General features: G+C 43.1%; 1 protein-coding gene across 1 annotated transcript; it reads left to right on the top strand.

The window, feature by feature from the left end:
- Positions 1-273: 273 nt before the first annotated feature.
- ndufa1 (NADH:ubiquinone oxidoreductase subunit A1) lies at positions 274-20,633 on the top strand. The gene is made up of 3 exons (XM_034181282.1): positions 274-517; positions 591-680; positions 20,553-20,633. The coding sequence occupies exons 1-3, from the start codon at positions 416-418 to the stop codon at positions 20,571-20,573; spliced, it is 213 nt and encodes a 70-aa protein (XP_034037173.1). The 5' UTR covers positions 274-415; the 3' UTR covers positions 20,574-20,633.
- The last annotated feature ends 2,607 nt before the right edge of the window (positions 20,634-23,240 follow it).

Below are 23,240 nucleotides of genomic sequence, written 5' to 3'. Positions count from 1 at the left end.
AGAGACAATCTTCCTCGCCACGGAGGGATTGTCACGACTATTTTCAATGAAGCAGTCTGTCGTTTATTACCATCAGTTTTCAACATTTTAAAATACAACTTTGAATTTGTGTAAGTTATCATTTATATATCATGTGCACCACGTGTCACCCGTATAACGTTTGATATATCCATCCGGCTGGTGTACGATTTTTGACTTAAATAAAATGCATTCTGTAGTTTTCTCTCCGGTCGAATCCAGAAGGTGGCGGTAATGCACCTAAAAGCTGTTTGGCAAAGGTCAGTAACGAAGAAGAAGAGGTCACTTCAGGCGACATTTTGTTAGCCTTCTAGCAAAACAAATCGGCTGATGTAGTTTTCGAGCACTTTTTATTTCCTACGTTTGTTGTGGTCGTCAGCTGTTAAACGCTGACATTATGTGGTATGAAATACTTCCAGCCATCGGCATCATGTGGGTGTGTTTGGTGATTCCCGGCATGGCGACGACACGGATACATAGATGGACGAACGGCGGAAAGGTGAGCAGGTTCTGCCTGGGAGCTAGCCCGTACTGTTACTCTAAAATACTTATTACTGTGTTTTTCTATTTAGGAAAAGAGAGCAGTGAAAGTTCATTGGGACTGGTATTTGAAGGAGAGAGACAAGAGAGTGTCAGGGACTGGAAGGTACTATGATTCAAAGGTGAGTGTGTTAAAACTTCAATTCCCGACCGTTACCTTTTGTTAGCGTTTTCCTTCCGTAAATCATTCGTCTTTCTCTCTGCCTACTCCTACTGTGTGTGTGTGTGTGTGTGTGTGTGTGTGTGTGTGTGTGTGTGTGTGTGTGTGTGTGTATATATATATATATATATATATATATATATATATATATATATATATATATATATATATATATATATATATATATATATGAGGTGCACCGATCAGGATTTTTTAGGCCGATCACTGAAATTTTGATCTGCCGATACCGATCAAGTACATATTTGGATCATGCCCAAAATAAGAATATAGGTCTAATGTATAGGACTATTTTATGATGAAAACAACAATCAATTGATTGAGTTTCAGCATTTGTGGATCACCAATTACATGCATTTATTGCTTTCCTCTGTGATGTAATTTTGAGACATTCTTTTCGCGAAATCCACAGATCCACAAACAAATTAATCAGTCAATTCAATCAATTTTTTTTATTTATTTCAAACTGAGTTGTCAATTCCAGTATCATGGCAGTTCACAATATAAGCAAATCAAATGAACAATGCTTCTTTGTACTCTCTGTACCTCTACACTCATATGAAAAAATAAACAAAATCAAAATGCCTACTGATTCACAAATACACACTCATGCACACTGGATATCCACTAGATGGCAGTGTGGTTCCATTCATTACACAGCAGTCTATTTAGAGCTCTCAGAGCCATTTGACTCATTTTGACTTCTGATATGAGCTGGACAGACATGGACTACATTAGATGATGGCGACTGCTCTCCTCTCCTTGTCCGTCCAGCTCATATCAGAAGTCAAAATGACTTTACGTCACAGAGGAAAGCGTGTCAGGACAAGACCAAACACTCCCTGCGCTACTGCCTGCACTGTTGTGATCGGTCCTTTTGATCTGCGCATTTTGCTGATCACCGATTAAACCGATCAAGGTGTGATCGGCCGATAATGATATATATATATATATATATATATATACACACACACACACACTAGGGTCATTCCATGTCAATTCAATTTCAATGAGGGCCTCACGCACTTTGTCTCAGATTTTCTTCGCATTTTAATCAAATATTCGCAGACTATTCAGAACAACAAATCTGAAGTTTGAGGCCTGTAGGCCAAGTAGTTTCTGAGATATGGCCAATTTAGTGTGCATGGGGTGTGCCTTTTTTTTTTTTTTTTTTTTTTTTTTTTTTTTTTAGGCAAAAATTATGGCCGTCATTTCTGGAGCCATTTTCAAGGTAGAATATCTCAGCAAATAATGGACTTAGAGGCCTGAAATTTTTTGTGGCAGTTGTCATGGACACCCAGACTTGAACATGACTCCAGAAATGATGGCCATCATTTTTGCCTAAAAAACAGCAGACCCCATGCACACTAAATTGGCCATATCTCAGAAACTACACTCAACAAAAATATAAACGCAACACTTTTGGTTTTGCTCCCATTTTGTATGAGATGAACTCAAAGATCTAAAACTTTTTCCACATACACAATATCACCATTTCCCTCAAATATTGTTCACAAACCAGTCTAAATCTGTGATAGTGAGCACTTCTCCTTTGCTGAGATAATCCATCCCACCTCACAGGTGTGCCATATCAAGATGCTGATTAGACACCATGATTAGTGCACAGGTGTGCCTTAGACTGTCCACAATAAAAGGCCACTCTGAAAGGTGCAGTTTTATCACACAGCACAATGCCACAGATGTCGCAAGATTTGAGGGAGCGTGCAATTGGCATGCTGACAGCAGGAATGTCAACCAGAGCTGTTGCTCGTGTATTGAATGTTCATTTCTCTACCATAAGCCGTCTCCAAAGGCGTTTCAGAGAATTTGGCAGTACATCCAACCACCCTCACAACCGCAGACCACGTGTAACCACACCAGCCCAGGACCTCCACATCCAGCATGTTCACCTCCAAGATCGTCTGAGACCAGCCACTCAGACAGCTGCTGAAACAATCGGTTTGCATAACCAAAGAATTTCTGCACAAACTGTCAGAAACCGTCTCAGGGAAGCTCATCTGCATGCTCGTCGTCCTCATCGGGGTCTCGACCTGACTCCAGTTCGTCGTCGTAACCGACTTGAGTGGGCAAATGCTCACATTCGCTGGCATTTGGCACGTTGGAGAGGTGTTCTCTTTACGGATGATGCGAAGGAGATGTGTTGCACTGCATGAGGCAAATGGTGGTCACACCAGATACTGACTGGTATCCCCCCCAATAAAACAAAACTGCACCTTTCAGAGTGGCCTTTTATTGTGGGCAGTCTAAGGCACACCTGTGCACTAATCAGCATCTTGGTATGGCACACCTGTGAGGTGGGATGGATTATCTCAGCAAAGGAGAAGTGCTCACTATCACAGATTTAGACTGGTTTGTGAACAACATTTGAGGGAAATGGTGATATTGTGTATGTGGAAAAAGTTTTAGATCTTTGAGTTCATCTCATACAAAATGGGAGCAAAACCAAAAGTGTTGCGTTTATATTTTTGTTGAGTATGCTTGGCCTACAGGCCTCAAACTTCAGATTTGTTGTTCTGAATAGTCTGGGAATATTTGATTAAAATTTAAAGAAAATCTGAGACAAAGTGCGTGAGGCCCCTCAAATATTCTTTGAATTGACATGGAATGACCCACTACCTTACATGCATCACTTCCAATTTAAATTATTTTCTTCACTGTGTGTGTGTGTGTGTGTGTGTATATATATATATATATATATACACACAGACACACACAGTGAAGAAAATACGTATTTGAACACCCTGCGGTTTTGCAAGTTCTCCCACTTAGAAATCATGGAGGGGTCTGAAATTTTCATCTTAGGTGCATGTCCACTGTGAGAGATAATCACAATGTATGATTTAAAAAAAAAAAAAATTTATTTGTACGTTACTGCTGCAAATAAGTATTTGACCACCTACCAACCAGCAAGAATTCTGGTTCACACAGACCTGTTAATTTTTCTTTAAGAAGCTCTCTTATTCTGCACTCTTTACCTGTATTAATGACAATGACCCCAAACATACAGCCAGGGCAACTAAGGAGGGGCTCCGTAAGAAGCATTTCAAGGTCCTGGAGTGGCCTGGCCAGTCTCCAGACCTGAACGCAATAGAAAATCTTTGGAGGGAGCTGAAACTCCAAACCTGAAAGATTTGGAGAAGATCTGTATGGATGAGTGGACCAAAATCCCTGCTGCAGTGTGTGCAAACCTGGTGAAAAACTACAGGAAACTGTCGCGGCTCGTCTTTTTGGTCTTCTCAGGATGTCGTCTTTTAGATAACACAAACTAATTGCAAGTGATATGCTAGAAAGAGGACACAACACTTTAGAATAATTCAGCCTTAAGCAAGATAAAATGCACAGAGTTTTTAAGTTTATTTAAGCCTTCGACACAAAGCTTAGACAAACTGAGTCCTCTAGAGAGACTGAATATGACAACCGCGCTCGTCTATTTATTGGAGACCCGCGGACATCGCTCCTCCTTCGACTTTTTTATTTATTTCATTCCCAAGACATGGTTTTCTATTGGAAGCGTCCTCTAGTGAACCCTAAGCAGGTGTTAGGCCATTATTTCAATGTGACAAATGCTCCCATTAAAACATGAAGGATTTACAACTGATTTTTTTAAAAGACCTTCAGCCACAGGTGCAGCTGGCCTGAGGCCCCCTCCGCACGTGGCCTCAGCCACACGTGCAGCTGGCCTGAGGCCCCCGCACGTGGCCTGCGGGAAAGCACCTAAAAGGCCTTGGAAAGCCCCTGACAGACTAAATGACTAATAGAGCCCTTTTTTTGGGTTGAACACATGCTAGTTCAACCAGAGGACATACAGTTCGGATCAGGACACTTGATAGTTCATCACAGTTCAAATATGGACCTAAAAATTCTTCTACAGTCCCTCCTCTGGGACTCGAAAGAGTCCCATTACATCAACTATACTCTTGGGTTGTTTACTGACAAGACATCCTCATTTGTGCATTGCAATAAAAAAGAAAAACACAGCACTCGACTTACTGATAACTCTGGTGCGGATATGAATATCAGTGATACTTCACACGGTAAATATATTGCAGTGCAGGTGAACCTACATACTAAGGCACAAGGTGAGCAATTAGCTGGATTATATCAACACAAGGTGACATTCAAACATTGAGTTTTGGTGTAATTCAAGGCACTTAAAATGGCCACATAAAACAAGTTACAGCAACTTCTTAATCATGGCAAAGTAAAGGCTTTACATTGACATCAGTGCAACCAATCATCTTCTGGCATCTATTGACTCACTCAACCAGAGGCTCCAACCCATTATACTTGGTTCTACATATTATTTTGTTAAAGCGTCACACATTTATTATTTAAATGCATCAAATAACCCCTACGTTACCACTATTTAGTCAACCAATCAAGAAACTATTCTAAGGTTAGCGCAGCTATGTCTAGTTAAATGATAAACACAATAAATGGTTTCCCTTCATGTCCGTCCTTAAGTCATTTGCCTTAGTCAATCATATAATGGTTTTCATTACAGGCCATTTCTCAACATTCTCCACTTTGTTTTTCTTCTTTTTCAGCTTGTTTTCTAATGCCCGTTTTGGCCAGACACCAAATTTAGGCAATGCATGTCTCTTGAGGCATGCTATAATTTAAGAAAAAAGGGGTCCCTATGGTGCATCTTTACTACTAAATCTACAAACACGCCGTGTAAGGGTCCCCTTTTTATAACTTTGCAATGTGATATCTATGTGTATGCATTTAGCTTTATCTGTGTTACGCAGATGATGGTAAGGACAGACATTTACCCAACCTTCGTTACTAACATATATCCTTCTTTGTTTTATTTACACTCAGATTTCTGAAACCAGTCCGCAATTCAAACTCAAGAACCAAGATCATAGTCCGTGTTCAGTGCCATTACGTCAGTCCGCGCTCCTCAGCATTTACTCAGCATCTGAAGTTTTGGGAGAAGTTGGGGAACATGGGGAGGTTGGCCTTTCAGGGGTAGTGGGGGAAGGATCAGGAATTCTGGCTTTCAGACAGTCGTGCAGTTCTCTGATGGATCTTTCCAGCTCCTTGTGCTGCTTGGCCAGGTTGTACAGGGCCCCCAGAGAATTCTTGCCCACATTCAGGGTGGTGGTGGCCAGCCCTAGCTGTTCCCTTTCCATATGCTCCATCATGCAGGCTAGCATGTCCATACTAGACTGAAGACCACACAGTTGAGTATGGAGGCCCTCCTGAGCACAAGAGATGTTGGCATTGTCACGGTGTATCCTGAACAGGTATGCAGCTGTCTGACTTAGTTGTGGCATGATTTCCTCAAATAGCTCATGGGGAATGTGATTTGTGAGGGGCAGGAGCTGCTCCAAGGTTTTTGGAACAGACTCTTGTGGAAGACGAAGCTCTCGAACCAAGATTGCCATGTCCTGTGGGGTGACCATGACCAGATTAAGGTTGTGCAGTCCAGGGGACAGGAAGTACAAGGGGGAAGGCATTTCGTGTGTGGGGGGAGTATTGTTGATGTCGCACAGGCAAGTGGTTGGGACACTCTGGGCATTTAGTAGCCTGTACAAAGCTCCCCTCTGTCCTGGTGGGTGAGTTTGGCTAAGGTCTACCCCTGCTGATCCTCCTCCAGAGGTACTGGGCTGATCAGAATATCTCTCCTGCCTTGGGGGTGGAAAGCTGGGGACAGGTCCTAGCAGTGAATTGGGTCTAGGATGCACTCGGGCGGTTGCTGCATATGGCCGACCTTGGCTGCCTCCCCTGGAGGGTATCGTTGCCCCTGGCACATGTGACTGTCTCCATGGCATCTGCGGAAGGGGTGTGTTCCTGAGTCCAAAGGGTCCTTCAGGTGATGGTGGAGTCCTCGGGCCGACTCTTGCTGCAGGCAGATTCTGTGAAGCCGTCATCGCCAGGTGCTGGAACGATGAAGATCCTTCTGTTGCCAACTGGTTTAGCTGCTGGATGGAAGGCGGCTGTGGCGACCAATCATGTCTCGACCATCCCTCCTGCATATCCTCTTCTCCAAACAGTTCTGAGAGTCCAATCAGACTTGATAGAGGCAGATCAGGCATAGGTCCCTGATCAGGGGAGTCTGGTCTCTCAGCCATACTCCTGTGTCCTAGTAATATACATATACGTTCATTATTACAGCTCCATGTCATTCTTTCAGATATTGTCTATCCTATCCCTCATTTTTGTGGGTGCATGTGTGTGAATGTAAATGTGCGTGCATGTCTTCTTCCTCGTCTACAATATCACCAAGCACGGTCCATCCCAGTCCTCCCTATCTGGGGTGTACGCCACAATATTAGGGAGCTGGGGGCTGTCGGGGAGGATAATTGGTATTTCATCCATTTCCATATATTCTGGTTCTCTGTCTGTTTCGTTTGTGCTTTCTTCTAGGGCTTGGATGGCTAGCAGTGGGAGCTGTCCTACTGTGGATGAAATCAATTTATTGACCAGAAATTTTATCAAGGGAATACCACAACATATTACCAGCAAGACCGCCACCCCTGTTAGTGCCAAGATTACACCTATCTGGTACAACCAGTCTTTCCATGATATCCACCCTCTCCTTAGAGTCCCAAACAGTGAAAACAGTGGGCCAATATTCATTCCATTCCCTACAATGTATCCAGAATCGTCAGTTTCATTTCTCCCTCCTATGGAGTTACTTAACAGTTCCTGTTGCATCTCCTCAAGTGTGATTAAGAGCTCTGTCAAATTTCCGTCTTCCCCTGTACGCATGGGAATAGCTGTGCAACATTCGGTGGCTTTGATCATAATACAAACTCCTTGTTCATCAGCCATCATCATCTCAATAGCTAATCTATTTTGCATTGTCATTAGCGAGGTGGCGTGCAGTTGTTCGGTTAAGGCTCCTACAGCTGCCAATGTCCAGTTCAGGTATCTTTGCTGATTATACCACAAGTAATTAATCCACTGCACCTCCTGGAACCTAGAACGGATTTTTGGAGTAACCCCGAACAGAGCCAATGCCCATCCCCATTTATCCGCATCTTCATCTGCTTTAACTCTGCTACTGTCTATGGCTTCTAACTGTCGGGGTATCCCTTCTGGTATCCCGTTTCTTACTGTGATGTTGTAGTCTGTTTTAAACGTCATTATTCCTCTTTTCTTATGAAGTTTCTGTGGCATGGGTTGTATTGAGTTCGGCATTTCAATTACTGTTATTGCTCCTGTGAGCATCACAGGAGCACAAAGGCCTTTCCAATTCGGGGACAGCGATGACAGGAGTTTCCTTTTTTGTCCGCATATCCAAAAGATGTCAGCTAAGGGTACCGTTCCCTTAGCTAAATTTGGAGTAGATACCCATGAAGCATGGGTGAGATTCAGTCCAATTACAGACCCCCCTGTGGCCGGTACTATTTGTTCACACTGTATGCCTGCTGCTAGCAGGGTGTGACAGACGGTAATGTTCCATGCTGTTTTGGCCGGTTTGTATTCTTGCTGCTTTTGCATACACTGTATGTGGTGTTTTGGCTGGGTCGTCCCTACCTGCCAATCGCTTATGTGTGGGTGTATCATCCCTTTCTCTATTTTAATCATAGGTGGAACGGTTCCTTCTGTACTTAGGGGCACTGGACAAAGTTTACTGTCGGCAGCATATTTTTCATCACCTACTGCCATTTTCATAACACATTGTGTATAGCATTCTGCTTGGTCTGAGTTATGTTGGGGACTCCTATAACAGTTGTTGATATCAGGTAGGGGTTTAGCCTGAGGTATCACACCTTTCCGGTGACAGGCTATGCAAGGCTTTTCACTGATCTGCCTAGCCGAAAATTTCAACCATTGGTAAAATAAATTGGTCTTCAACCCTTGTGTGCAGGCTAGGTCTGTACTGGGATCCCATCTCCCTAAGTGACTGCTTGTTTCTAGGCTTCTAATTGTCCTCTTTTTCCTTGGTTTGATTTTTACCCATTTTGTGGCTTCATGTACTGTAACAGTTACGTCTTGCTTGGTTTCCCTGCATCCTCTTTTATCACAAATTACCTCTATGTTGAGTGTTCCCTCCTCTTCACATTTGATGCTAATGGCTTCGCCTAATATGTAATCCCCCAGCTTTCCCTGTATTCCTATGTTCTTGTAGGCTTTTGATTTAATGTATACCAAATTATATGTTTTTCCTGTGTTTAGAATGCCTTGTTTAGCTGCTATTGCGGCCATGGCCACGGCACAGTCCGTTGTATGTTTTGGATGTCTATTTTCTCCCATACTGACCACCAGTAGTATTGTCAATCCCTTGAATAATTCCTTAATCATTGCTCTGATGACTGTTGAGATGTGCTACTAGATGTGCTACTAAGTGAGCCGTCACTAGATGAGCTGTCACTAGGGATGTGTGGTGTATCTGTGCTTTGTCTGGGTTGTACTTCCTGCGGTTCTTCTGTCGGTAAATCTACTGAGTTGCTGTCCGAGTCTGATGTCTCCTGTGGCCTGTCTATCTGTCGGTCTGTATTTCTGTCTGTCTGTTGGCCTGCGTCTCCAGTTGTTTCTGAGTCTGCATCTGAGTCTGTCGCTGCTCTATCTGGCAGGGATCCACTACTCTCTGAAGCTGTGCGTCGTCTTTGTTCAATCAGTCTCTGTGAGCGCCTTGGCCAGTGTTCGCCTGGCTGCAGGGAGGCGTGGCCTTCCCTCGGTGCTTCTTCTGGCTGCAGGGAGGCGTGGCCGTCCCTCGGTGCTGCTGTAGGGTCTCTGGCTTCTCCTGCTTCCCCCCTTGGCCCGGCGGCTCTGCCAAGACGAGCTTGCCGAGGCCGCAGGGGCGCTGGGCCACCAACCCTACAGCAGTGGTTTAAATGAAACCAAGTGTCCTTACCGTCTACTTTGACTGCTGTACGTGAGGCAAGAATAACTTTAAAAGGACCTTCCCGGCGGGGCCTGTCCCACTTCTTTTTGAACACCTTGACGTAAACCAGATCACCAGGCTGGATGCTCTGATTTTCGAGTGGAATCTCTGCTTCTCTGTCTTCTGTAGCACCTTTGACCTGCAAAAAGATAGTTTTGTGTATTTGGGTTAACTGTCTCAGATAATTATGCCATTCGTCTTGTAGCTGCTCCAGCGATGGTCCTTCGTAGGGTCCTCTCAGGTATGGAATAGGCATCGGCCGACCTGTAAGAGCTTCAAATGGTGTCAAATGGGTTAGTCGGTTAGTTTGTGAGCGCATTGACAATAAAGCAAGCGGCAACGCATCCAGCCAGGTTAGTTTGCCATTGCTGTCTGCTATGATTTTTGCTAGTTTGTTCTTTAAAATGCCATTAGCCCGTTCCACTGCCCCATTTGATTGAGGGTGATAAACACACCCAAACTTCTGTTTGATACCCAATTGTTTGAATGTTTCTTGTGTAACCTTGGCTACAAAAGCCCTACCGTTGTCAGATGAGATAGTATCTGGAATGCCAAATCTTGGAAAGACATCTCGGCACAAGAATTTGGCTACCGTTTTATGGTCTTGATTTGCAGAGGCTACTGCCTCAATCCATCGGCTGAATCTGCATATCACTACCAAAACATATCTCATTCGTTTAACTCGATTTTCAGCTCCCATGTCTATGAAATCCATCATAAGATGTCTGAATGGCCCATCAGGGACCGGAATGTGGGCTAAAGGGGCTGTGAATGATTTCCGGACATTGTACTGTGCACATACCTCACACTCATTCAACAAACGGTCCACTGTAGCTGCCATATATGGTGACCACCAGACAGCTTTTAGTTTGTTCATAATTTGGACTCGCGAACAATGATCGGGTCCGTGGGCCCAAATGATTGCATGTCGTAATAAATTGGTGGGTAACACAAAATGTCCATGACTACTGCGCCACAGCTTGTCCGCTGGCCCCTGACTGCGTGTCTCAATAGCGCCTCGTTTAACCCACATTCGTTTTTCTTCTCCACTGGCCCTACTTTGAGCCACTATCAGTGCGTCAAGTGAAACCAGTGGGGCACAATCTTGGATGGTTAGCAGGGGAAACATATTTTCTCCTTGTGCTCCTTTGCGCGCTGCGTCATCTGCTAGGTTGTTACCTTGAGCTATGATGTTATTATTCTTTTGATGACCTGCACATTTAATGATGGCTACCTCAGACGGTAATTGGAGAGCTTGTAACAGTTGGGAAATCGCTTCTCCATGAGTGACAGGGGTGCCATCTGCTCTCAGGAATCCCCTTTGTTTCCAAATGTTTGCATGTACATGACATACGCCATAAGCGTAGGCTGAGTCTGTGTAGATATTAACACGTTGATCTTTAGCTATCTGGCAAGCCATAGTTAAGGCTTTAATTTCTGCCAGTTGGGCTGAACAAGGCTGATCAATTCCTTGGGACTCCAGTAATTCAAAGGTCTCGCCATCCGTGTTTAGTTTAACAATCCCCATACCCGCATGCAATCCCGCGGCATCCCGAAAGCATGAGCCATCCACGAACAGGGTTAGATCTGCATCTATGGCGTGATTATACAAATGTTCTCTGGCTCTCAAAAATTTCTCTGTCTCTGCCACACAGTTATGTGGAGTACCATCTAACGGTGTGGTCAATTTGGTGGCGGGATTCACCGTGTGACAACGTTGTATTGTTATTTCTGGAGCGGACAACACAACTTCATATCCAGTGCGTCTAGCTTGTGTTAAGACAAAACGTTGACTGGTTAGCAGGGCATGTAACTGATGCGACGTGTACAACGTTACTGCATGTCCCATGATTATGGATGATGCTTTTTGAAATGCAAAGGCAGCTGCTGCTAGACCCTGATAGCATGGTGGCAATCCTGTTTCAATGTTGTCAAGCTTTGTACTATAATAGGCCAATGGTTGTTTTCCTTCATTTGTTTCCTGCATTAGTACAGCACAAGCATAACCAGCTTTTTCAGTAACATACAAATGGAAAGGTTTCCCATAATCTGGGTTACCTAACGCGGGAGCAGATTGCATGTCTGTTTTTAGGGCCTCAAAAGCTCCCGTTGCCTCATCTGTCCAGACGAGGAGAGCTGCATTGCTTGTTTGCCCCACTGCTCTAATCATGGCACGCAAAGGTGCAGTTTTTATAGCATAATCACAAATCCACGGCCGACTGTACCCTGCCATCCCAAGGAATGAAAGCATCTGTCCCACTGTTTGGGGTTTGGGAGCCTTGATTATAGCCTCCACTTGGCTTGGGGCTATACATCGCGTGGTCCCACACAACTGTCTTCCCAAGTATTCTACTTGTTGTTTGCAGAACTGCAATTTGTCCTTACTTACTTTATGACCTCCATCTGCCAATGCATGCAATACAATTAATGAATCTTTTTCACACTGTTCTTGAGTCTCTGATGCAATAAGGAGATCATCCATATATTGCACCAATGTACTGGGTATGTCAAGGTGTTGTAAATCTTCAGCCAGGACTTTGTTAAAGATGGCTGGGGACAGGTTCAGTCCCTGAGGTAGCCGTGTATACGTTAGCTGTTGTCCCAGAAATGTGAATGCAAACAAATGTTGTGAGTCTGGGTGCACAGGCACACTGAAATAGGCTGAACACAGATCGATTACTGTGTACCATTTTGCTCCAGCAGGGATGCTTGATAGTATAGTATGCGGATCAGGTACTATAGGTGCATCCATTTCTATAATTGCATTGATAGGACGCAGATCATGTACCAGCCGATACTCTTTGGTATTGTTTTTAGGGATAGGGTAGATAGGAGTATTGCATGGGCTTGCAGTTTTTATTAAAACTCCAGCTGCCATTAGTCCCTTGATTACTGGTTTTATGCCTTCAATAGCCTGAGGTTTTAATGGATACTGCCTTTGGTGAGGCAGTTTTGCTCCCGGTTTTACTTTTATTTTTACTGGTAAGGCTGTTTTTACTAGTCCTACATCCGTTTTGCTTTTGGACCACACCACTGGTGGTATTTGCTCTAACAATTTCTCTTGTTGGGCCGATAACACCATCTGTCCCTCTGGTCTAGGATTGAGCTCCACTTTTTGAGCTATAGCCTCATCATTTACTTTTAAATTAATTCGTATAAACTGCTGGTCTTTTGACAGATGTACTTGTGGACTTTCCATGTTTTGCCATTCTTCAACTTCTGAGGCTGTCTTTACCATTGGACCTAGGTCATGGGATTCGTACTTTTCTGAGACTAAAAGGGTCACATGAGACATGGCATTCGGCACTTGATACCATTGTTGTTCAGCTGAAGTTAGCTTGACAGAAGCTGCGGCCCCTTGGGGGCCTAAATAAATTTCTGTGGTGGTTATGTGAAACAGCCGTTGATTCATCAATGCATCCCAGCAGCATGCATAGTCAGTTTGTTCTTGTTTGGCATCGAACATCAGGGTGACATGTAAAGGTAAACTAGGTGTATATACTGCTTCATAGTGTTGTTCGGCCCAGGGCTTCTATTTTTCCCATTGCAGTTGAAGATTTGAATTTTCTGGTTGTAACTTCAGCCAGTATACCATGGGTTGCACAGGTCGGACCTTGTTTTCCATGTCCATAAGCACCATAATGTTGGCGAGTGCTTCGTCAGGAAAGTGTATTTGCAGTCCTTGATGGGTACACACTATCTGGGTTTGTAGCTTACATAAAATGTCTCTTCCCAGCAAATTCACAGGTGTATTTTGTGAGTATAACAGGGGTGCTTCAATTGTTTTTCCTGCAATCGTTACAGGAAGTGGGCATGTAAAAGGTATTATTTGAGTTTTCCCAGAGAAGCCGATGGTCTTAATTACAGACCCAGAGAGGGGGAGATGAGCGCCCATTTTCCCTATGCAAGAGTATGTTGCCCCTGTATCCACCATGAAAGGGAAATCTCTGTTTTGTATATTAACAGTGACGGTTGGCTCTTCCTTAGGTATCATCGAAATAGCCAATGCCACCGTTTCCCCCTCTGTCTTCTCTAGGCCTCCCTATTGCCAATAGGCAGAGGGTCCAACCCAAGGTCGGGCCGGACAATTTCTCATTCGATGTCCAGGTTGTCCACAGCTCCAACACTCATTAGAGGGTTGATCCCCTATTGGGGGTGTTGGTCCCATAGGCGGTCCCGCTTGACTGTTCCTGGGAGCTGAGTTCTGGAATCTGCTTCCAAATGAAGGTTGGCGAGATCCTCTTCGCCACCCTCCTCTTTGACCTTGAAAGTTCCGTGACTCTCCTCTCCACCCATGACTGTAGGTGGGTCCATTTCCGGGTGTGCCAGTGCTATGGTAGTGATAGTGATGCTCCACTGGTGCTGAGACTTCTCCTGCAGCAGTGCTCCCTGCTGCTCCTTGGGGGCTCTGTGTGGCTGTTACCACAGGTGCCTGTAAGGTGGCAGCAGTGTTTGCCGTAGGGCCTGTGCTTGCCGACTCAGAAGGAACAGGGGTCATCATTGGTGCCTGGGTCTTTGTTTTTTTCTTTCTTGACTTTGGTTAGCTCTCCCAACTGCATCTGCACCAATTTTTTCGTCAGGGATTTTGCTGCATCTTCTTCTTTTTGTTTTTCTTTCTTGTAGATTTCAAGATGGTGACAAATATGCTCAGAGTATAAAGCCCAATTCATTTTTGATAGTCCCACAACTCCATCTAGGGCTTTCTGAACCTCATCTGGTAGAGCCTTTTTTACAGTTATTTTAAACAGGATTTCAGTTGCTGGAGAATGGTTCCATGCATTTCCTGTTTCCTCCGCCCATCTCTTCTGGAATCGGTGCAGGAACTTCTTTGGGCACTCTTCAGGTGTCCACTCCTCAGGGTACTTTCTTCTCAGTCCTTCCCACATGGAGTTTCTATAGCGATTAAAGGGGACTTCATCATGTTGATTTGTGCCCATCATTTGTGTTAGTCCAACCTTTCCTGCTAATTCTTCAGTGTCATGTTTTCCCATGACATGCATTAGCAAGGCTTTTATGTCACCTAAAGACAAGGTTACCCCTGCAGTGCCTTCTTCTAAGGCAGTTATCCATCTCCCAGCTCCTTGGGTGATGTCTGGCAGTCTGTTGGCCAGCCCCACCATGTCTGTCCAGCTCCATGGGGTATACACATGATGACCATTTCTAACCACCAATGGGCATATGAGGTCTTCGTCCTCCTCTTCTTCTGTGCGGACTCCATACTGTCTTCCAGATCGAGTGCGACTGACTGGTTCCAGGCAGTCCATCCAGTCGGTTATATTCTGTTCTAAAGCCGCTATGTCTTTGGCTACACATCGTTGTCTTTGCCTGAGTCGGGCCTCTTTTGCACTCTCAATGATGATCTCACCAGAAATCTTTAGGGTGGGTGGCTGTATAATGTGATTCCCTTGATTGGGCGTCGACTGTTGTAATATTCTTCTTTCCTCGGTGTCCCTATGTCTTTGTATTCTTTCCTTCGCTAGCCGAAGTTGCTCAGCTAGTTCTTCATTATCTCTTCTGGCCAGATCCAGTGTGTCACAGAAGCTCTTGTGCCACTCTTCGGAGCCTCTATAGCCTGTGAAGGTCCAGTCGGCTGACTTATGGTGGGAGGGGACGGTTTTCAGTGGACCTCGATGTGCAGGCGGAGCCTTCAGGTCTCTCTCTTTATCCTCGTCTGCCTCCGTGTCACTGTTATTTGTGGCCCCCCCTGCTGGTCGTGGTGTGCGACCACTTACTTTCGGACTTGGAGACCTTGTATGATCCATTTGACAGACTGAGGACCTGTCCCCTTGTGGCTCTCGAGCTTTTAGTGTCAGTGTGAATTTGCCCTCCACATCCATGCCTTGGTCCTCTTCACGAGTTCCTAATACAAATTGTCCAGCTGTCTTTCCCATATCATGACGTTTATATGGGGGTGGCTCTGATTCCCAGCTCGGTGCACTGGCTTTAGTCTCTTTGGATCTTTCCTCTGTCATTTTTTCTCTTTTCTGCTGTAGCCTCTGTGCTTCCTGCTTGAACAAGGCCAAAACTTCTTTTTCTTCAGTGCGTTTTTTGTTGTTTTTTACGTTCTTCTGCTGATCTTTAATTTCTTTTATCTGTATTTCTACCGCAACTGCTTCACACATCACCGGATCAAATGATCCCACCAAAGGCCATTGCCTGCCCCCATGTGACCTTTTGTGCCACTTTCTCATACATTGGTTGGCCTTAGTGCGTTTTCCTGGATATTTTCTTAGTACTAAGTCTAGTGGGGTACTTTCCCGACCTTGACCTTGAGAGTTACCCATGTAACCCTGACAAACGCTATGTGAGGTGTTTCTATGGTGTTCTGGTAGTCCCTCAGGGGCTGTCCTGATCCAGACCAATAACTTGGTGGCTGTAACACCTGTTTTGTATTTTAAACCCTTAAAAGGATTAAATTTCCAACTGCTATGCCCGTCTTCTTTTTCTTTAACTAAATATGAAAATTTACCTGTTTCCCACCGAACCTTCCTTGGGACCACAGTCAGAGTCAACCTAGGAAACAGTTCTTCACCTGGATCGGTTGGTAGTGTTACTAAATGATTTAATGGTATGCTAAGTTCTTTATTAGGGTCAGCACAAAGCAGCTCCAGCCACGGGGTTAAACCCTGATGCCACAGACGTCTTATCAGCAGCTCCCAATTAATTAGAGGGAATTGTTCTTTCTTTTGCTTCAGATTGATTACCTTAGTAATCTGCCATAATTTCTGATTGATCTCTTGTTCGTCCTGCCAATGTTCTGCTCCTACCCTGTCAAAATAGGTCCTTTCCAGCCAAAAATGTGTCCTGATTCCCTGGGTTTCGATGTCTCCGTCAGTCAAGTAATGTTCTGGGAGTATTATTTCATCATCACTTAAGTCTCCCATCAAAGACTGTCCCAAGCATTGATCAGTCTGTCAGCTTTTTCACTATAATCTAAGCTTTAACTCTTTTGATTTATAACCAACTTTATTTATTTAATCCTCTTACAACCCTAACACCTCCTAATGTCTTTGCTCCCGACTTTCTATTTCCCTTCTAATTTTTATTTTATTTTATTTTTTTTTTACTTTCTGCTTCTCGTCTTTTTCTGCTATGTTTGTTTATTAGTTTTCTCTCTTTGAAATAATATCTACCTTCTCTGTATTTACATAGCACTCTTCTCCTGTCTTTTTCTTCACTGCCTCTGTTTCACACTTTCCTCTCTGCCTGTCATGCACCTCCCAAGTCCTCCTGTTGGGTCTAAATACCTCCCCCTCGTACTCTTTCACATTAATCTTGTATGTCAGCCAGCCTGCAAGTTCTCACAGCTTTACACAGATTACTCTCCACTCTCCCACACACCAATCTTCAAAAGCTTTATACACAAAAATTATTAAAAACAACTTTCTATATATCTCTATCTAGACTTCTGCCACTTTTCACTCCGCGGCTTTAAACAACCTTTTTATTCACTTAACACCAATGTGTTCTGTTTAAGCATGTATCTCTTCTTCACGTTAGACAGCTTCTCCGGCGCTGTCAGCAACTTCATATATTACTTTTTTCAAGCCCTCTTTGAGCGTACAATATTTCATTTACTTCTACGCCTTACCGCGCCTCGCGTGCGTATCCTGTGCTTAATATATTATTTTCACAAGCTCCTTTCTGAGCATACAATATTTCATTTATTTCTACGCCTTACCGCGCCTCGCGTGCGTATCCTGTGCCTTTCTGCACTTTCTTCTACCTTTTTTCACTTACTGAGCTCCTCGTGAGCTTAATGTGCCTTTGCACTGAAAATATTCTCTTTTTCTTTTCTTATAAAAAAACTCATATTACTGTGTACTTAATTACTTATTCTTCTCCCACGCCCCACAAGCGTGTATTTGGTGCCTTACTGCACTATTTTCTGCTTCATTAATTCTCATGTATTCTGCACTAACTCTATTTATTTTATTAATTTTTTATAGTTTTTCTCTTTTCTTAAAAAATGACGTCCTTTATTGAGCTCTTTTACTTACTGTCAGCGGTGCCACTTTGCACTTTCCTCTTTAAATCTCTTTATCATGTACGGTATTTCTACTGCGCCCCCTCAGGCGCTTATCTTGTGCTTTCTCTGCACGTATTCTCTTGTTAAACTCTTTTTTCTCACTTATTTCACTTCAGTCTCTGTTAAACTCTTTAAATAACCTTGTATTACCTTGTATCTATTTGTCAGTATACTCCCCTAAATTAACCCCTACAGCGCATGCTATCAGCCGGCACGTTAGTAACAAATTTCAACACCAATTATTCTCCAAGCATTCAGGTTAGTTCTTCACGCACTCTTTTTCCGCACCAGCGTTCATGAACATTCCTGACCTTTCACTCATACAGACATTCTTTTTCCCGGGAACACACACACCTTCTGAGCATTTTATCTACAAGGCCTGATAATTTTCAATCTTATCTTTTTTTAGTCTCTTATCAATTTTCTTAGTCCAGGTTCTTTTGGGTAAGAGGCAATTAAAAAATATCACCTGTCAACTTGGGCGGAAATCCCGACTCACTCCTCCAGATCGTGCAGAAATTATAAAAGGTTTCTGCTTACCTTTTAGTCGTGATCACTGTTATTTACGGTCTGGAGGGATGAGCTGGACTGCCCCAGGCTGCCGGAATGCCCCTGGACCCTCCTGAAGCTGGCTCGCCAAGTTCTGTCGCGGCTCGTCTTTTTGGTCTTCTCAGGATGTCGTCTTTTAGATAACACAAACTAATTGCAAGTGATATGCTAGAAAGAGGACACAACACTTTAGAATAATTCAGCCTTAAGCAAGATAAAATGCACAGAGTTTTTAAGTTTATTTAAGCCTTCGACACAAAGCTTAGACAAACTGAGTCCTCTAGAGAGACTGAATATGACAACCGCGCTCATCTATTTATTGGAGACCCGCGGGCATCGCTCCTCCTTCGACTTTTTTATTTATTTCATTCCCAAGACATGGTTTTCTATTGGAAGCGTCCTCTAGTGAACCCTAAGCAGGTGTTAGGCCATTATTTCAATGTGACAAATGCTCCCATTAAAACATGAAGGATTTACAACTGATTTTTTTAAAAGACCTTCAGCCACAGGTGCAGCTGGCCTGAGGCCCCCTCCGCACGTGGCCTCAGCCACACGTGCAGCTGGCCTGAGGCCCCCGCACGTGGCCTGCGGGAAAGCACCTAAAAGGCCTTGGAAAGCCCCTGACAGACTAAATGACTAATAGAGCCCTTTTTTTGGGTTGAACACCTGCTAGTTCAACCAGTGGACATACAGTTCGGATCAGGACACTTGATAGTTCATCACAGTTCAAATATGGACCTAAAAATTCTTCTACAAAACGTTTGACCTCTGTAATTGCAAACAAAGGCTACTGTACCAAATATTAACATTGATTTTCACAGGTGTTCAAATACTTATTTGCAGCAGTAACATATGAATAAATTATTAAAAAAAATCATACATTGTGATTTCCGGATTTTTTTTTTTTTTTTTTTTTTTTTTAAGATTATGTCTCTCATAATGGACATGCACCTAAGATGAAAATTTCAGACCCCTCCATGATTTCTAAGTGGGAGAACTTGCAAAATCGCAGGGTGTGTGGAAACTAAATTGGGCACCCAAAAAATTGAACTGGGCAAGTATAAAATGTCTAGAGTCGTGTAATGTCTGAGATGATGAAATACACCGTTATCACTTAATGCGCCATCCTAAATGAAAGTCATCAGAGAATTAATGCATACCCTGCATCTTCTACACGCAACAGAAATGTACAAGTACCGTAAATATACATATGTCTGCAACAGTCTTTTTTTACTATGTATGACTTCATTATGAAGGCATTCATACCACTCACTCATCTTCCACCGCTTACTCCAGTTAACGGTCACGGGGTGAGTTGCAGGAATCTGTCCGAGCAGTCATAGGGTATGAAGCAGAGTACACCCTGGACAGGACGCCAGTCTGTCGCAGGCCCACATATAGATAAACAAATGCCTTCATACCCACACACGTACACCTACAGACAATTTAAAGTTTACAGTTCACCTAACCTGCATGTCTTTGGATGTGGGAGGAAACCAGAGCACCCGGAGAGAACGTTCGCAAACACGGGCAGAACATGCAAACTCCACGTAGGAAATCCATCACATGACCTTCTGGCTGTGAGGCAACAGTGCTAACCACTAAGCCACTGTATTGCCCTCATTCATACCAATCAATCAAAAAATTTTGCTCATCAGTTTATGCTTTAGATCATCCATCAAGGCTTCTTAGTTGTGGTGATATACAAAAAAAGCTTTGCTTTTTTTTCTTCAGACCATGTTTTCCTTGATCTTTTTGGCCCAACTACTCCAAAATCTTGATTATCTAAGTAATGTACCTTTTGATTATTTAATGTTAGGTCCATTGGTAGGCCACAGGGTAGATTTTCAAAAAAAAATAAAAATAAATAAATACTTTATCAGGCTGATGATCATTAAGGGAATTTGGAGATAAACCTACCAATCCATCCAAATTGTGTGCTTTTATTTGTATAAACACTAAAGAATATAAAGTTGTCAAAATATGAATACTAAAATATCATTGTTCGTATTGGAACAATGCCGCTGCTGTGCACGTGTGCAAATCAACAGAAAGTCAGAGATGGTATATGGTCAGTCCACGTAGAGGTCACAGGTGCATTGCCCCATTTCTTTTCCAGTTGTAATTGTTTTCTTAGCTCTCGTTGTAACTCTTTTGTCAACTGACAGAGTAGAAAAAGTTGCAACAGTAGGGGTGGCATATGGGACGATGTGGCTCAGTCAGTAGCACTATCACTGCTGTGCTGTGTCAGGGAAGCCTACTAATGTCCATGTCAGATCATTTTCATTCCAAAAGTCAGTGATCTGCTCATAGGATGGGGGGAGTCAAGAGGTGAAGTAGAAATTACAATCTATGTTCTGTATTTTTTCCCACAGGGACTGGAAAGCATCCGCTGATGGGATACAGAAGCTTCTCTAAAAAAGAAAGTTGTTTTATCTATAATAAATGATTACATTGAACATGCAGTTGTGTCGTTATTTACAACACCTTGCTGGAAATATTGTGGTGATGTGGTTGTAAACGTGTCTGTATATTTGTCTGGTGTGATACTACTCAATATGTCTCAGTGAATTTCTGAAAACTTGTTGGAGTACAGGCTATATTATAATTGATCTACACCAATTAAAGTAACAAGCAGTGTTTGACCATAATATTTATCTACTAGCAGGTTAGCAGCCCCAGGGTGGGTTTGATTCACAGACTGAAATGAATTTTAATCTGCACCAAAAAAAGCTATCACCTCCCACCTATCCCAGAAAACTGTTAGGGTACAAGTAAAGCCTCAAGAAGAGACAGCTGCTGCTGCTATTATTATTACTACTACGCTACTTTAAAAAATGAAGAGGTAAAAAGTTCAGAGGAAAAATGAGAATAGAAAAGGATGACACCGACCTTTTAGCATGCTTGCTGATGATGATGCAGCACACAAGTGTCTCTCCCCTTAACTGCTACTAAAGTCTCAAATAGCAAGTAGTGCTATACTTTGATACACACTCCTTGTATGTCAGTATATGTGCTCCAAGTCTGGCTCAATTCCGAGGTGCTGTTTGGACAGAAGAGGGATATATATATATATATATATATATATATATATATATATATATACATACAATAGTGTTCAGAATAATAGTAGTGCTATGTGACTAAAAAGATTAATCCAGGTTTTGAGTATATTTCTTATTGTTACATGGGAAGCAAGGTACCAGTAGATTCAGTCGAGTCTCACAAATCCAACAAGACCAAGCATTCATGATATGCACACTTAAGGCTATGAAATTGGGCTATTAGTAAAAAAAAGAAAAAAAAAGAAAAGGGGTGTTCACAATAATAGTAGTGTGGCATTCAGTCAGTGAGTTCGTCAATTTTGTGTAACAAACAGGTGTGAATCAGGTGTCCCCTATTTAAGGATGAAGCCAGCGCCTGTTGAACATGCTTTTCTCTGAAAGCCTGAGGAAAATGGGACGTTCAAGACATTCCAATCCACTTTATTTATATAGCACATTTAAACAGAACAGTTTCCAAAGTGCTGCACATAAAAATGATTAAACAACTATACAAAACAATAAACCCACTCAGATACTAATAAATAAATAAACATAGAAACAATAAATAAATAAAACACTGGGCCAAAGACAACAGAGGACCATACAACTCATGCAGAGCTAAAAGCCAGAGAATAAAAGTGGGTCTTCAGACGAGACTTAAAACACTCCACTGTGGGGGCTGTTCGAACGTGGAGAGGCAGAGCGTTCCAGAGTCTGGGCCCAGCCACAGTGAAGGCCCTGTTCCCCCTGGTCTTAAGTCTCGTCCTAGGCACCACAAGCTGGAGCTGGCCCTCAGACCTCAGAGCACACGCTGGGGAGTAAATTTGGAGGAGTTCTACAATATATTGTGGGGCCAGTCCATTTAAAGCTTTAAAAACAAATAAAATTAACAGGGAGCCAGTGCAAAGACGCAAGAATGGGTGTAATATGTTCATGTTTTTTGCTCCCAGTTAAGAGGCGTGCAGCAGCGTTCTGGACTAACTGCAACCTGTGAAGTGTATTTTGATTCATTCCAAAAAAAGTGAATTGCAGTAGTCCAGGCGTGAAGAAATAAAAGCATGCATGACGCACTCCAAGTCAGAAAAGGATAAAATTAATTTAATTTTGGTTAAAAGGCGAAGCTGATAAAAGCTGGATTTAACAACCGCCTTGACCTGCCTGTCCAGTTTAAGATCAGAGTCCATAATGACGCCAAGGTTGGTGGCTGTGGGCTTCATGTATTGACTGAGAGGGCCCAGGTCTAATCGAGCTGTGGAACCAACACTGGGCCCAAACACAATCACCTCGGTTTTGTTCTCATTTAAGCTAAGAAAAATTTTGAGCCAACCAAGCCTTGACGTCTTCCAGGCACACAAGCAAGGGTGTCAGGACATTGTACAGAAGAACAGCGTAGTTTGATTAAAAAGTTTATTGGAGAGGGGAAAACGTACGCAGGTGCAAAAAATTATAGGCTGTTCATCTACAATGATCTCCAATGCTTTAAAATGCACAAAAAACCCCAGAGACGCGTGGAAGAAAATGGAAAACAACCATCATAATGGATAGAATAATAACCAGAATGGCAAAGGCTCACCCATTGATCAGCTCCAGGATGATCAAAGACAGTCTGGAGTTACCTGTAAGTGCTGTGACAGAAGACGCCTGTGTGAAGCTAATTTATTTGCAAGAATCGCCCGCAAAGTCCCTCTGTTAAATAAAAGACGTGCAGAAGAGGTTACAATTTGCCAAAGAACACATCAACTGGCCTAAAGAGAAATGGAGGAATATTTTGTGGACTGATGAAAGTAAAATTGTTCTTTTTGGGTCCAAGGGCCGCAGACAGTTTGTGAGATGACCCCCAAACTCTGAATTCAAGCCACAGTTCACAGTGAAGACCGTGAAGCATGGTGGTGCAAGCATCATGATATGGGCATGTTTCTCCTACTATGGTGTTGGGCCTATATATTGCATACCAGGTATCATGGATCAGTTTGGATATGTCAAAATACTTGAAGAGGTCATGTTGCCTTATGCTGAAGA

This window comes from Thalassophryne amazonica, chromosome 11 (genome assembly GCF_902500255.1).
Source record: "Thalassophryne amazonica chromosome 11, fThaAma1.1, whole genome shotgun sequence".
In the NCBI taxonomy this organism is placed as follows: domain Eukaryota; kingdom Metazoa; phylum Chordata; class Actinopteri; order Batrachoidiformes; family Batrachoididae; genus Thalassophryne; species Thalassophryne amazonica.
This window is presented reverse-complemented; position numbering and strand designations above follow the sequence as displayed.

What these genes read in the sequence shown, in the direction of transcription:
- ndufa1 (XM_034181282.1), top strand. Translation starts at nt 416, where the DNA reads ATGTGGTATGAAATACTTCCAGCCATCGGCATCATGTGGGTGTGTTTG. An exon ending in GATGGACGAACGGCGGAAAG is followed by an intron (nt 518 to 590) that starts GTGAGCAGGTTC and finishes TTTTCTATTTAG; the next exon opens with GAAAAGAGAGCAGTGAAAGT. An exon ending in GAAGGTACTATGATTCAAAG is followed by an intron (nt 681 to 20,552) that starts GTGAGTGTGTTA and finishes TTTTTCCCACAG; the next exon opens with GGACTGGAAAGCATCCGCTG.